The sequence below is a fragment of the Apus apus genome, chromosome 26, assembly GCF_020740795.1.
Source record: "Apus apus isolate bApuApu2 chromosome 26, bApuApu2.pri.cur, whole genome shotgun sequence".
NCBI lineage: Eukaryota > Metazoa > Chordata > Aves > Apodiformes > Apodidae > Apus > Apus apus.
The window spans coordinates 4726115-4741735 of NC_067307.1; the positions used below are offsets into that span (position 1 = coordinate 4726115).

The window sequence follows — 15621 nt, forward strand, 5'->3', positions numbered from 1 at the left end:
CCTTCCTAGGATTAGCCCTCAATCCATAACCAGGCATCGCTCTCACAAAGAGGCTCCATGAAGATACAGAGGCCGTGCCTGAGGCCTGGAAAGCAGATCCCAGATGACAGAACAATAATGAACAAGCTCAGAAAGGAAGGTTAACTAAAGCACTCAGTACTTCCTAAGTAAACAGAACCAACCTCACGGTTTCTGAGGAATCACTTAAAATCTTTTGAATCAACAGAGGTGGTAGCCTTGCTAGGTTAAAAATGTTACCAGCTACCGATAAAATAACAGGCTGAGCCCTTTGCCACGTAGCCACAAAGCGTCCCTACAATTTTACTGGGCACCTCATCTCAGGGGCTGATTTCATTTTATTTTTCCATTTCAATGTTACTGTGAAATACACTACAGTTACCATGACAAGTTTCCTTTCATCTGCCTGGACGTAATGAATTCAATCAGGCTGGTATCAAAGCCTCCTCTTATCAGAGCATTTCCCCAGGAAACCCGTCCCGAGGCTGTGAACACAGGGCACGTGCCAATAAGGTAAACCCATCTCAAGATTTACCTTTGGGATATTACTGTATAAAAAGTAAGCGTACACATCAATCAGCAGCAGACCTTGCCTTGCCTGCCATCCAAATGAAGTTCACTGTAAGTATATGCATCACTTTCTCATGAAAATATTACGGCTGGACAGTTTTCACCTTATTGTGAGACTTTCTTGGCACCTAGTCAGCTATTGCTGATTTGTGCAGAGACTGCAGAGTCCAAATGCCAAATGAGTTGGGACTGCACGGCTGAAATGGCACTTTTGGCAGTGACTTCACCCCAGATGCCTACTCCAAGGTGAAGGAGAAAAGTGCTCTGTTCCAAGGGCAAGACACACCTGTAAAACGTTGACAGGGCAATGTCCTTTCTTTCCCAACTCAGATGCAAGTCAACAGGCTCAGCAAGTCCTAGAAAGTTATGGCACAGCTGCCTGAGGGCATAGGAGAGGGACCCTGAGGCATGCAAGCCCATGAGGCATGAGCCCACTTCAGGAAATGACTGAGCATGTACATAAAGTCAAACAAGAAGCCAGCACCATGTTAAGAAAGCAAATAACCTGGTGCAAGATTAGCAGTCACAATGTTAAAGTGCTGTGAATTTCAAATGTCCCTTGCAGATTGTGATTGCTTCTCTCCTTGGAGTTTTCCTGGCTCCAGCTCTTGCTAACAGGGTAAGTGTGGAGCTCCTATGCAAGTGGGACCCTGAACATCCAGTTTAGCAGTGAACTTTACAGGAAATTCTCCCGTGTTCAAGAGAAAACAATATGATCCAGTTCCACCTGGACTAACAAGGATTCTCGGGGCGTTAAGGGGGAGGGATAGAGCAGAAATGTTAAAGCTTGCCTGTTTTTCTAAGGTGCCAGATAAAGCCTGAATGTCATGTTTGACACAACAGGACTGAAGGCCTCCTGGCCTGCCCTCTAAGACCAGAAATTCCCTCCCCTTCCATCTCATCTCCAAGCACAATGATTTCCCCAAACGTGGTGATTACCAGAGCAGTTGCTTTCCTGAGAGAAAGGCTGCTGGGAATCTGCAAACCTCGATCCTCACCTCCTCTCACCTTTTCCAAAACTCAGAACAGCGAGAATGGGCACCAAGAGGAAAACTCACCGCACCCTCTGACTGACACTGGGGGCAGCACTGGCTCCCTGCGGGGCTCTGAGGCCTGGAAATCTGTCTGGGACATCACCACTGTAAGTGGCTGCTACCACAGCTCCAAAAATACATACAGGAAAATAGCCAAAAGCTTCAACAAAGCTTAACAAGATTTTAGAGGAGGTGCTTCAAAACCTTTTTCTTCCTTTAATAGGGCTATGTGGCAACCAAGGTGTTTTCCAAAAACACCTGCATCATTTCTAAAATGGACAGGAGTGTTTTGCTTCATCAGCCGTTTCCTGCACCACCTCAAGGACATCAGGTAGGAGCTGAAGGACAGCACTGAGACAGCTAATAGTTTGCCTGTGAAAACTATTCCTTCCCTACCCACAGACAGGGGGGAAGGCTCCAAGAACTGGAGACAAGATTCTCAGCAGGGCTGAGGCGCTCTACAAGTTGTGTCGATCCAAAGTCACACTCAAATCACTCCTTCTCCATTAGCAGAGATGGGCAGAAAGACTCTCTGCTCCAGCTTTGCTTTTGCTAAGAGCTGTTCTCTGGGTTTGTCTCTGGTGCTTAGGACCCTCCTCCTCACCCACTTCCCCCCAGAGGGAATCGGCTCATTATCTCAACCAACAGACTCCAAAGCCTGAGCCCATACGGAAAACGCATCCAAGCGCTGTGCAGAGGGATTCCCTCATACTTTGCTTACCCAACTGCTGGTGAGTGTACTGCTGACAGGGCTCTGCACACCAGGTAAAGGTGAGCAAGACCGCAAACAAGGATGAAAAAGGCATTAAAATGAGCAAGTGATCTCTTGAAATCCTCTTGTTCTCCAAGGCTTTTTATAAAGCAGTAAATGTGCATGGAAGGAAAAGCAGCAGGTCTGCCACTCTCCTGCATACACCTTGGGAGCCCAGGAAGCTTCTTCAGGAAGCGTTTGGGCTCCAGCTGCTGACACAAGTCTGAGCTTTTCAGGCAGCCTCTGGCACATACAATACCGAGCTGCCACGGGTCCTGCTGCAGCACAACTGTGAGATTCAAAACCAACTGGCAGCTTCGACTGGTCTCAACAGCCACGTTCCATTTTCAAATGGCATTTCCTGGGACATTTCCAACATCAAGTTGGAAGACTTTCAGCCACATTGTTCTCTTATTTTCTCAATCCAAATCTAATCAGGTTTTCCTTTTCTTTCAGGATCAAACTTCTTAATGCGAGACGTCGCATGTTTGAAAGCTGAGATTAATGAACTGCCTGTCTATTACTGTCATTAATTACTCCTGACAAAGTTCGGACAAAGAACCTTCATAGAGCAGTCTACCCAACAAACAAGACTTTCTCCTTGACATTCCTCTCCTGATCACACTTCCAGTCACTTCTCTGTCTCTTCTGCTGCTCTGTGTGGAGGCTGTTGTGTCTCAGTAAAATTGATCCTCAACCTACTCTGGTCCACGATGTGTTTTTCCTCATCCCATAAAGAAGCCCAAGCAATTCCAAAGACAAGGTGCTAAGCCAGTGTTCTTGCAGAATCCCAGTTTTGGCATTCCAGCCCCAGCCTCTACAATTTCCCAATAACATTTCACATGCTGCCTTCAGCAATTCTTCACCTCTCCTAAAACCAAGTGCTGCTACACCTGCAGCACAACCACAGTGAAGATAATAAGGCCTGCAGTCCAGATGCACAGAAAGAAGCCTCCCTGAGTTACTTCTGACTTCTTATTTACATACTAAGTACTACAACCTTTCATTTTTAAAACAAGCACTGCGAGGCAATATGGCCCAGTACAAATAGACAGAGGCACTATTGCTCTGTTCAGCCCAGAAATCAAGCTGCCAATACCAGACTCAGAAAGTGTATAAAATGCAGTTTGGACTTGAATACAGATGTTACATCACAATGTTTGAAAATGTCTTATCCAGGAGGCAGAAAAGCGTCCCCTGAGCAATGAACAGTGCAGAGAGAAAGCTGAAAGGGGCAACTTATAGTTGGGCCAAAACTCAGGCAAAATGGCTGTGAGTAGTTTCTTCAGCAGAAACAATCACTTCAGTAACTGAGTCTGTCTGGAAAACACCAGATCTTCACCTTCCCTCCTTCATTAGAGGCCCTTTGATTGCAATTGAAGAGGAGATACTTCACCCACTCACGTACTGTCACCCTTTACATGAAGTAAAGTGGTTTTGGAGCCTTGAATACTAACCTGACATCAAAACAAAGCAAAACTGTACCCAGAAATATTGTAGCACCTCAAAGAAAAGCAGCCATATGTTTGTATTGAAAAAAATGTCCCATCTCCCTAAATGCATAGATCCCCTCTTTCAATAAGTATTTACATCCCCACAGAAAGAAGCTGAGACAAGGGGGGGGAAATCAGTGTTGCCACCTAAAATAACAAGGAGACACTCAGACTTGCACATATATGTCATATTTTACCTTGAACTGCCTATTTACTTTGACACAAGACTCAGTGGCACTGCTGTGTTTGGGGCCATATTTTGGTGGACCCTATGGTTACATGGTAAGGTTCAGCACACTTTGCAAAGTACAAAGGCTCTTACTTAGGCTACTGCAAGGCTTTGTTTTATTTTTTAAAGTCTGGGCTATCTCCGGTCTAAGATTGATGTGCATTTCCAACAGTAATTAGTACATGTTAGAGAGGTACTATGAAATACAATTAATTCTTCCCTGCAAATGGATTCTTATCCAATAATTATCAGTCTAGAGCAGGTCAAAATTTGCAGAAGTACAATCCCTTTATTTATGAAACAGCTGTTACAGCAGGAAATAAGTTTCAGTGACATGCAGACAGAGATACAAATTACCAAATAATTCTAATTCAACACTTAACCATTCCACACCTTATTCCAAAATCCTATATAAGGTGTACGGGTCACACCGTTCGCTCCGCCTGCACCAGCATCAGCTCTGCAGTCAAGATGAAATTCACTGTGAGTATGCATGCTTTCTTCTCCTTACAAACTGAAACCTTCATTGAAATCCCCTGTCTTTCTCTGTCAGAAGTGCCCGTGTCTGTCTATAGCAAAAGAATACACTTTTCGTTCCCATTTCCATTTCAGATTGTGGCTACCGTCCTTCTTGGACTCTGGCTGGCTCCAGCCCTTGCTACAATAATCGTGAGTATCGTGACCAAGTGACACATTCACTGCTGCTCTTCCTAGATTCCCTGCTTCTTGAGCTTTCCTTCTTTCCTGATCCCTTTGGAGGAAAGGGTTCTACAATGTCTATCCCACATACAACTCTCCAAGCCCCAAAATACAGCTGCAAGATCACAGAATCACAGGATCATTGAGGCTGGAAAAGACCTTAAAGATCATCAAGTCCAGCCTATGACCTGACACCACCACATCAGCCAGACCTCGGCACTCAGTGCCACATCCAGCCTTCCTGTAAACATATCCAGGGATGGTGCCTCCACCACTTCACCGGGAAGTCCATTCCAATGTCTGATCACCCTCTCCATCAGGAAGTGCTTCCTGATATCCACCCTAAACCTCCCCTGCAGCAGCTGGAGGACAGGCCCTCTTGGCTTGTTGCTGGTTGCCAGGACAAAGAGCCCAACCCCGACCTGACTCCAACCTCCCCTCAGGTAGTTGAAGAGAGGGAGAAGTTCCGCTCTGAGTCACCTCAGTTGCCTCCTTGGATCCATGAAAAGAATCCTTAGGGCTCCCCCAGGGTGCCACAGCCTTAACTCTTTGTCCTAGGAATCTCCTGTGCTCACCAAAGGTGCTCCCTCTGGGCCCGCGTTTCTTCTCTCGGAGCAGCGACTTTCTAAAGCTTTGAGGGGGCTGAAAAACCTGCAAGACTAAAACTGTTCTACAATTTTCTGTTCCAGTTACCAAATATCAATGGAGTGAAGCAAGTCGTAGACCAGCAGCCATCCACATCCATCACCAGGCAAATCACCGTTAATGGACAGTTACAACTTGTGTTCATCAACGGGCAATGGCGCGTGGCAACTATCGAGCAACAGGGCGGCTTCAGGTCCTGGAAAACCATCTGGGACTACAACACCGTGAGTGGCAAGGAGCATGCTTTTTCAGAACATGTACAGGCAGACTAGCTCCTGGGCAGCTGACCAAGATACAGGCCTTGCTTCTTTACTCATGACCTTTTGGGTGCAAGCTGTGGCGTAAAAGCCATCTGCATGCATTACTTCTTGGAAGACAGGCTTTCTTCTGATCTTCACCACTGAACAACCGAATCCCGACTTGTCCATATCTTTACTTTACAGGGCTTTATTGCAACCAAAGTGCTGCCAGAGAGAGTTTGCTACGTTTCCGTCATGAACAGAAGCCAGATGCCCACCTTTGATTCACTCCTCACTCAGGTCGATTACATGAGGGTAAGAAGCTCCTCTAATGCCAAGTAAACTGATGTCAGGGACCTTGCTACGTTCAGAAGCAAAAAGGGCAGGTACAGAAGGGCAGGCTGGTGAGCACAAACATTCATCTCTAGCTACAGGTCCAGGCTTGCTTGCACTAAGCTGCATCCCCGTGCCCATGAAGCTCATCTCAAGTCCTTGCTTACCAGCAAGGAGGAAGCATCCTGGAGTGGGCTTTCAGGAACCGGGGGCAAAATTCCACCATCGATTTTGAAGGCCTGTGTCAGTCCCAGCCATCCCTGGCGCAGCGGGTCTTTACCCTGGAGACAGGTCATGAATAGACTTCTCCTTCCATGCTTCCAAGTTACAACCTGAGGACCCGCAGGGAGAGAGGGCAGTAAGTGGCTGAGGAAATGCTGTTGTAGGAGGCCTGTGTTCACATACTGACTGCACTGCTCTGTTCCTGCTCAGCTGTTGCAGGGAGTTTCCAGTGCTCTGGAAACCTTCACTCCCTTAGAAAGCTCTGCCACAGGAGATGGCTGCAGCACTTGTCTCACAGTGCATTAACAGCCTGCACTGGATTTGGTTTTGAGTAAAACACCAAGCTCTGAGTCAGCATGCCAGAAACAGCAATACGCATAGCATGAAATGGACCAAGGCACTCATCTTGCTCAATGATGTTATCTGATCCTCAGAACCTGCAGTTCCAAGGACAGCTGACAAGGCAGCTCACATTCGTCACCCAGGGACTTGTCCCTAACCTCCAGGCCTATGGATCCAGCATCTATGCCATGTGCAGAGGACTCCCAACCTACGTGGCTACTCAAGTCTATGGTGAGTGCAAGCAAGGGAACCACGGCTGTAACTAAGCAGGGGTCTTGTCTTTTCCTGTGAGCTGCTGTTCTGCAAAGCCTGCCAGGAGGAAGGGGCTCTACAGAGCAGGCCTGGGCTGCTGCATCCTGACACAGCAGCAGCTCCACTTGCCTGCTGCTTGCTTTGCTCTGAGAATTGCTTTGCTCCTTCAGCTGGCTCCATATGGTTAAAAATGCAAGTGCAATGTGCCAGGTATTAAGGGCTGCCAATGAACGCCCAGATCGCTCAACACCATCTTAGGTACCACCTCATGCTTTTGCTCTCTTCTTCTTTCTGAAGGTCCCCAAAACACTTTCAACCTGGGATCATGCATTAGACTTGATGTCCTGCGGCTCGTGGAGCTTAGGTACTGTCGTGCCAACATCAATGGCAACATCAACGGCAACATCAATGGCAACATTAACATCGGTGTCAAGGGCCTTCCTTGAGCTGACCATGGATGCTCGAGAGCTGCTGCACAAAGCCAGCCCTGATGCTGTTCTTCCCTGGCGTCTCCTCTTTTGATTCAGATCCTGAAACAGATCAATTGTTGGCCATATCTTTCCATTAAAGACCTTTAGCATATATTAACTCTGGCTGCTTTCTCATCATTTTACCCTTCAGCATCTACGAACATACCCAGAAATGTATTGTGAGTGCATCTCTTCTGCCCCTCTTGAGGTGCTTTTTAAAGGCTCCTCTTCCCACAGGGCACACCCAGAGACACCCCTGGCAAGTATCAGAGTAGGCACGTTACAGATGAGGCCTACAGAACGGAGACTTTCTTTTCCCTTTGCAGGGAAAGGTGCTCCCAAAGAAACTCCTCAAGGGGGATCATCCTCAGATAAGATACAATGCTTTGCCTCAGAGATTAAGGGTCACATTGCTCACATTTGCAGCACTTTGAAAAGGGAAAGTCAGACACTGCAAAGCCAACAGTCCCTTAGGATTTCTTTTTTAGACCTGTAGGATCACGTGAAACCTAGTCAGGAAATCTGAATCTTTCATCCTGTGCAGCTCTGCTCCCTCCTGCTGGGCATGTGTGCTTATCCTTCTCCCTTAAAAACAGGGGAAACCAAGCTGCACAAGACCCTAATACTCATCTCTCCAACCAGTGCTCCATCAGTGCTGCTTGCTCAGTCACTTGCTCCAAGTTAGATGCACGTTTCAAGATCATCATGGCTCCAGCATTCATGCACCTTGATGCCTCCAAGGGGTTAATTCCTGCTGAGTCAAGATCTGATCCCAGGGAACAGGCTCCTCAGGAGAACAGAGAGCTTGCCTTCCTGGGAGGGACAGGGCACTGAGAATCCATGCCCCAGGAAGCCTGTTGTCCTACACCACACGTGGCAGTGCAGCTCTGCTGATCCCTGCAGGGCTGTGCTGACTGACACCATCTGAAAATGCAGGCAGTGACTTGGAGGACATGTCCACAGCAAGGACAGGGAAGCAATTCCTGTGCGGTGATGCTATATTTGTGATGATAATCTTGATTAGCACAGCCAGTGTGTGACCTCTCAGTTATCCAGGCAGACTGCTGTAACAGCTCCTCCAGTGCTATGAAATCTGCTGAACATGGTTTTGAGAGCTCAACAGAAGCCATTCTTCACCATGCAGGTCAGACGTGTGAGCCAAAGCGAACCCCCACTGCTTTTCTCAGAGGCTCAGTGTAACTCTGCTGCTATCACCACATCATAAAGAAAAGGAGATCTTCTTAAGTTAGGCACATGAAGAGGACTAGCCCTGAAGAAAGTCAGGGTTACAGCACAAAGCATGGTGTTTCACTTTGTCAGCAGCTCTGTCCACCTCAGAGTGCTTGAAGCTCCATCTGAGGCCTCATTCCTTGGCTTCTCCCCAGGCTTTCCTGGACATTCTGCCAGCCTGAAACCCCAGCAAGAGAGAGAATCTGATCTCCTCTGCCATTCCCTCTGTTAACTTCTCACCAAAGTTGCTCTCCTGTGGATCAGCTATTTTTGTTGGTTTTTAAAACTCTACATATTTCACAGAATCATTTCAGTTGGAAAAGACCTTTAAGCTCATTAAGACCACTCATTCACCCAGCCCTGCCCAGTCTCCGCCTGCGTAAAGGACGCAGCAGCCTGTTCTGTTCAGAAAAAGGTTTTTGGGGTCTTGAAGACTTAACTGACATCAGAAGAAAACAAAACTGCACCCAGAAACATTGTAGCACCTCAAGGAAAAGCAACCATATGGTTTGCAGCATTTAAGTTCCTCTCTGGCCTGCCTGGGAGTTTCTGGAGAGAATCCCCTCTCCTTTTCCAGTGGAACACTGCACGTTTGCCGAGATAAAAGAGACACAGCCCTCTTCACTTACACTATCTTGTGTCATTGCAACGTGTCCTTCTGGGGCCCTTGAGACCTTGGAGACTGTAGGCCAGGCTCCGCAAGGGGTGATGATTTAAAGTCCCCTAAAGGCAGCAGGGATCTGACCTGAGCAGGGTCTACGCTGCAGCAGATCCCACAGCCGGGGAATACTATGGCATGGATGCTTCTCGCCAGGGATGACATCTGCTCAATACAACCCCATTTGAGGCCAGATTTTCAAGTAGAGAGCACAAAACATGAGCAGCAACATGCAGATTCCTGATCACACAGATGACATAGACTCCCATTTTTACTACCATATTACACGTTGTGATGCTTACAACACGCCCAAGCTTATTTTCATTCCATGAAGAGCTACAGGCCAGGCTCTGTAACAGGTCAGAGTTTCTCCTTTTTTTAATTTGATTGCAGTATTACATTCTGGCAGGTCTCCTGATCTAATTAGCATGTCACTGCCCTTCACAGCAGCATTATTCACATTCATTCATTCAAGTTTTCATTCCTAAGTAGAAAACTGAGAAGAGCTTGCTCAGCAGAGACAGGACTGCAAAGACCCCGGTGAACCCGAAGAGACATCAATACTAGGATTCCCAAATTGTCCCTGTGAGTACAGAAACACATAGATATTGGAAACCTGGAGTTCTTCCCTTGCAAGAAAAGAGCCTTCTCAGCAAGCATGAGGCCTGAGCTTCATCACTACACCCCGTTTCCACCGTCTACAACACTCACCTCAGGAACTCGGGAAGCCTGAACAAATCCCTGAGCTTCGCCTTCCCTAAACTAATCAGTATTTTAAGTTAAACTCTAAGGGCCACTCATCAGCATGCCACAGCAGCACAACAGGCCCAGGCTTTCATCCTAAATCCTGCTGCTCTGTTTTCCTGTTACCCCACAGCAGGCAGAGCAGGAAGATTCAACTGCGTTTCCACTTAAAAACACCTGAAAACATGTATGGACAGAAAAAGGTTCAGAAGTGGGCCTTCAGGATGCTTTTAAAGCCCTAATCTGAACGAATCCCTGTGTTTCAGCACCCTCGGATGTTTTAAGAGGGATTCAGGACGCTGAGAGAACCCGACGCGTGAGGGGAACTGGGGCTTTTGTCAGATCAGAGCCAGACGTCCTCGTTTGAGACACCGTCAGCAGGTCTGACCGCAGCCCTTCAGAAGAAAAGTCCGTCACCAACCGTAAGCGAGTGAAGCCGGATCGACACGAGGGTGCTGGTGCCGGGGCTGTTCCCGGGGCTGTTCCCGGGGCCGTTCCCGGGGCCGGGGCTGTTCCCGGGGCCGTTCCCGGGGCTGTTCCCGCTGCCGCCGAGGCCCTGAGGCCCCGCGGCCTCCCCGGCTTTTCCCGCCGCTTTCCCGCGCGGGCTCCTCCCGCCTCACGGCGCCGCCGCTGCGGCCCCGCCACAGCCAGCTCTTCCGTTCCCTGCAGAAAGCGCTCGTGCCTCTCGGCCTGCGAGCTCCCCACACCTTTCCCTTCGGGTTTCCCTTCTCCTTGTCTCTGTTCTCCGTCCCCAGCGGCGCCCGGAGATGGCGGCGGCGCGTGCGGCCCGCGGGAGCGCCGCTCGCCCCCCGCGCTGCCCCGCGCGGCCCCGCGGGCGCGGCTGCTCGTGCGGGGCCCAGAATTGAGCCCCGCTTGGAGAATCGGTGCGTCTCAAAAGTGTCCTTGGGGGCTCGCGCGCTCGACGCAGTGAAACGGAGACGAGAATTCGACGCTGCACTAGCAGCGCTGCTCAGAGATGGTTTTACAGACTAAACCCACCCCACGGGCACAACGCCTTTGCAACCAGGGCCAGCTTGTCTGCTACAGCTTCATGCGCGTGGATTCCTGATTTTACTCCTGTGTTTCACGTTACAACACTTACTACAACTCCCTGCTTTTCTCATTCCGTGAAAGGCCTCAGTTAAGCACGTGTCCTCCACGAACAATTGAAACGCGACAGAACCAAGGAAGCAAACTCTTATCTAGATTAAAGGAGCCATTTTTTAAAGTAATTTTGGAATCTTTGCAGTGATTCCCTGGCACCCGTTAGGGCTGTGCACAAAACAAAATGAAATTAATTCACAGAAAAACCAAGTATTGAAGAAGCTCTCCAATTGCTTAGATTTCAAGAAGCATTTACATCCCCACAGAAAGAAGCTGAGACAAGGGGGGGGGAATCATTGTTGCCACCTAAAATAACAAGGAGACACTCAGACTTGCACATATATGTCATATTTTACCTTGAACTGCCTATTTCCTTGGAAACAAGACTCAGTGGCACTGCTGTGTTTGGGGCCAGATTTTGGTGGACCCTATGGTTACGTGGTAAGGTTCAGCACACTTTGCAAAGTACAAAGGCTCTTACTTAGGCTACTGCAAGGCTTTCTTTTATTTTTTTACAGTCTGAGCTATCTCTGGTCCAAGTTTGATGTGCATTTTTAACAGTAATTAGTACATGTTGGAGAGGTACTATGAAATATATTTAATTTTCCCCCTGCAAATGGATTCTTATCCGATAATGATCAAACTCTGGCAGGTCAAAATTTGCAGAAGTACAATTCCTGTATTTATGAAATGGCAGTTACAGCAGGAAATAAGTTTCAGTGACACGCAGGCAGGGATACAAATTGCCAAATAATTCTAATTCAACATTTAACCATTCCACACCTTTTTCCAAATTCCTATATAAGGTGTACGGGTCACACCGTTCGTTCTGCCTGCACCAGCATCAGCTCTGCAGTCAAGATGAAATTCACTGTGAGTATGCATGCTTTCTTCTCCTTACAAACTGAAACTTTCATTGGCATTCACTGTCTCTCTCTCTCAGAAGTGCCCATGTCTGTCTATAGCAAAAGGAGGGGTTCTCTGGAGAGACTTTTCTGCTCCAGACCCTATTTAACCTAAAGAGATGAAGAAGTAAGGCTTTTTTTTAAGGCTTTAACTGTTCATTAAGCAATTTACAGGAAGCCAAATTCATGTTCATTTTGTCAGTGCTTCAGCTAAACCACAGCAATGCCCTCATGGATAAATCAGCAAGAATTACTTACTTTAGGTGGCCATTGCAGTTCCACTAGTGGAGCAAAAAAAGGATCCAAGGGGTTCAACACCAAATTAGGAAAAATAGGCACTGGGATGCTTATGACCAGACGTGTCAGCCAGACCTGCAGTAACACTTCACTTTCCCATTTCCATTTCAGATTGTGGCTACCGTCCTTCTTGGACTCTGGCTGGCTCCAGCCCTTGCTACAATACTCGTGAGTATGGTGACCAAGTGACACATTCACTGCTGCTCTTCCTAGATTCCCTGCTTCTTGAGCTTTCCTTCCTTCTTTCCCCATCCCTTTGGAGGAAAGGGTTCTACAACGTCTTTCCCACATACAACTCTCCAAATCCCAAAATACAGCTGCAAGATCACAGAATCACAGAATCATTGAGGCTGGAAAAGACCTTTAAAATCATCAAGTCCAGCCTATGACCTGACACCACCACATCAGCCAGACCTCGGCACTCAGTGCCACATCCAGCCTTCCTGTAAACATATCCAGGGATGGTGCCTCCACCACTTCACCGGGAAGTCCATTCCAATGTCTGATCACCCTCTCCATCAGGAAGTGCTTCCTGATATCCACCCTAAACCTCCCCTGCAGCAGCTGGAGGACAGGCCCTCTTGGCTTGTTGCTGGTTGCCAGGACAAAGAGCCCAACCCCGACCCGACTCCAACCTCCCCTCAGGGAGTTGAAGAGAGGGAGAAGTTCCCCTCTGAGTCACAGCAGTTACCTCCTAGGATCCAGGAAAAGAATCCTTAGGGCTCCCCCAGGGTGCCACAGCCTTAACTCTTTGTCCTAGGAATCTCCTGTGCTCACCAAAGGTGCTCCCTCTGGGCCCGCGTTTCTTCTCTCGGAGCAGCGACTTTCTAAAGCTTTGAGGGGGCTGAAAAACCTGCAAGACTAAAACTGTTCTACAATTTTCTGTTCCAGTTACCAAATCCCAATGGACTCCAGCAAGTCGTAGACCAGCAGCCATCCACATCCATCACCAGGCAAATCACCGTTAATGGACAGTTACAACTTGTGTTCATCAACAGGCAATGGCGCGTGGCAACTATCGAGCAACAGGGCGGCTTCAGGTCCTGGAAAACCATCTGGGACTACAACACCGTGAGTGGCAAGGAGCATGCTTTTTCAGAACATGTACAGGCAGACTAGCTCCTGTGCAGCTGACCAAGATACAGGCCTTGCTTCTTTACTCATGACCTTTTGGGTGCAAGCTGTGGCGTAAAAGCCATCTGCATGCATTACTTCTTGGAAGACAGGCTTTCTTCTGATCTTCATCACTGAACAACTGAATCCCGACTTGTCCATATCTTTACTTTACAGGGCTTTATTGCAACCAAAGTGCTGCCAGAGAGAGTTTGCTACGTTTCCGTCATGAACAGAAGCCAGATGCCCACCTTTGATTCACTCCTCACTCAGGTCGATTACATGAGGGTAAGAAGCTCCTCTAATGCCAAGTAAACTGATGCCAGGGACCTTGCTACGTTCAGAAGCAAAAAGGGCAGGTACAGAAGGGCAGGCTGGTGAGCACAAACATTCATCTCTAGCTACAGGTCCAGGCTTGCTTGCACTAAGCTGCATCGCTGTGCCCCTGAAGCTCATCTCAAGTCCTTGCTTACCAGCAAGGAGGAAGCATCCTGGAGTGGGCTTTCAGGAACCTGGGGCAAAATTCCACCATCGATTTTGAAGGCCCGTGTCAGTCCCAGCCATCCCTGGCGCAGCGGGTCTTTACCCTGGAGACAGGTCATGAATAGACTTCTCCTTCCATGCTTCCAAGTTACAACCTGAGGACCCGCAGGGAGAGAGGGCAGTAAGTGGCTGAGGAAATGCTGTTGTAGGAGGCCTGTGTTCACATACTGACTGCACTGCTCTGTTCCTGCTCAGCTGTTGCAGGGAGTTTCCAGTGCTCTGGAAACCTTCACTCCCTTAGAAAGCTCTGCCACAGGAGCTGGCAACACTTGTCTCACAGTGCATTAACAGCCTGCACTGGATTTGGTTTTGAGTAAAACACCAAGCTCTGAGTCAGCATGCCAGAAACAGCAATACGCATAGCATGAAATGGACCAAGGCACTCATCTTGCTCAATGATGGTATCTGATCCTCAGAACCTGCAGTTCCAAGGACAGCTGACAAGGCAGCTCACATTCGTCACCCAGGGACTTGTCCGTGACCTCCAGGCCTATGGATCCAGCATCTATGCCATGTGCAGAGGACTCCCAACCTACGTGGCTACTCAAGTCTATGGTGAGTGCAAGCAAGGGAACCACGGCTGTAACTAAGCAGGGGTCTTGTCTTTTCCTGTGAGCTGCTGTTCTGCAAAGCCTGCCAGGAGGAAGGGGCTCTGCAGAGCAGGCCTGGACTGTTGCATCCTGACACAGCAGCAGCTCCACTTGCCTGCTGCTTGCTTTGCTCTCAGAATTGCTTTGCTCCTTCAGCTGGCTCCATATGGTTAAAAATGCAAGTGCAACGTGCCAGGTATTAAGGGCTGCCAATGAACGCCCAGATCGCTCAACACCATCTTAGGTACCACCTCATGCTTTTGCTCTCTTCTTCTTTCTGAAGGTCCCCAAAACACTTTCAACCTGGGATCATGCATTAGACTTGATGTCCTGCGGCTCGTGGAGCTTAGGTACTGTCGTGCCAACATCAATGGCAACATCAACGGCAACATCAATGGCAACATTAACATCGGTGTCAAGGGCCTTCCTTGAGCTGACCATGGATGCTCGAGAGCTGCTGCACAAAGCCAGCCCTGATGCTGTTCTTCCCTGGCGTCTCCTCTTTTGATTCAGATCCTGAAACAGATCAATTGTTGGCCATATCTTTCCATTAAAGACCTTTAGCATATATTAACTCTGGCTGCTTTCTCATCATTTTACCCTTCAGCATCTACGGACATACCCAGAAATGTATTGTGAGTGCATCTCTTCTGCCCCTCTTGAGGTGCTTTTTAAAGGCTCCTCTTCCCACAGGGCACACCCAGAGACACCCCTGGCAAGTATCAGAGTAGGCACGTTACAGATGAGGCCTACAGAACGGAGACTTTCTTTTCCCTTTGCAGGGAAAGGTGCTCCCAAAGAAACTCCTCAAGGGGGATCATCCTCAGATAAGATACAATGCTTTGCCTCAGAGATTAAGGGTCACATTGCTCACATTTGCAGCACTTTGAAAAGGGAAAGTCAGACACTGCAAAGCCAACAGTCCCTTAGGATTTCTTTTTTAGACCTGTAGGATTATGTGAAACCTAGTCAGGAAATCTGAATCTTTCATCCTGTGCAGCTCTGCTCCCTCCTGCTGGGCATGTGTGCTTATCCTTCTCCCTTAAAAACAGGGGAAACCAAGCTGCACAAGACCCTAATACTCATCTCTCCAACCAGTGCTCCATCAGTGCTGCTTGCTCAGTCACTTGCTCCAAGTTA

General features: G+C 48.3%; 2 protein-coding genes across 2 annotated transcripts; both read left to right on the forward strand.

Annotated features, from left to right (window-relative positions):
* Positions 1-1501: 1501 nt before the first annotated feature.
* Positions 1502-7273, forward strand: LOC127394664 (uncharacterized). Its single transcript, XM_051640762.1, has 6 exons — positions 1502-1729; positions 1846-1953; positions 5484-5663; positions 5883-5993; positions 6668-6806; positions 7125-7273. Exons 1-6 carry the CDS (start codon positions 1502-1504, stop codon positions 7271-7273), a joined length of 915 nt encoding a protein of 304 aa, XP_051496722.1.
* Positions 7274-9532: 2259 nt separating this feature from the next.
* Positions 9533-14913, forward strand: LOC127394665 (gastrokine-1-like). The gene is made up of 7 exons (XM_051640763.1): positions 9533-9544; positions 11840-11906; positions 12347-12407; positions 13161-13306; positions 13526-13613; positions 14285-14446; positions 14765-14913. The coding sequence occupies exons 2-7, from the start codon at positions 11895-11897 to the stop codon at positions 14911-14913; spliced, it is 618 nt and encodes a 205-aa protein (XP_051496723.1). The 5' UTR covers positions 9533-9544; positions 11840-11894.
* The last annotated feature ends 708 nt before the right edge of the window (positions 14914-15621 follow it).

Excerpts from the sequence above, each read along its gene's own strand:
- LOC127394664 (XM_051640762.1), top strand. The coding sequence starts at position 1,502 with ATGATTTCCCCAAACGTGGTGATTACCAGAGCAGTTGCTTTCCTGAGA. Across the intron at positions 1,730-1,845 it reads CTGTCTGGGACATCACCACT|GGCTATGTGGCAACCAAGGT; the intron begins GTAAGTGGCTGC and ends TTCCTTTAATAG. Across the intron at positions 6,807-7,124 it reads CGTGGCTACTCAAGTCTATG|GTCCCCAAAACACTTTCAAC; the intron begins GTGAGTGCAAGC and ends TTCTTTCTGAAG.
- LOC127394665 (XM_051640763.1), top strand. Across the intron at positions 13,614-14,284 it reads GCCCACCTTTGATTCACTCC|CAATGATGGTATCTGATCCT; the intron begins TCACTCAGGTCG and ends ACTCATCTTGCT. Across the intron at positions 14,447-14,764 it reads CGTGGCTACTCAAGTCTATG|GTCCCCAAAACACTTTCAAC; the intron begins GTGAGTGCAAGC and ends TTCTTTCTGAAG.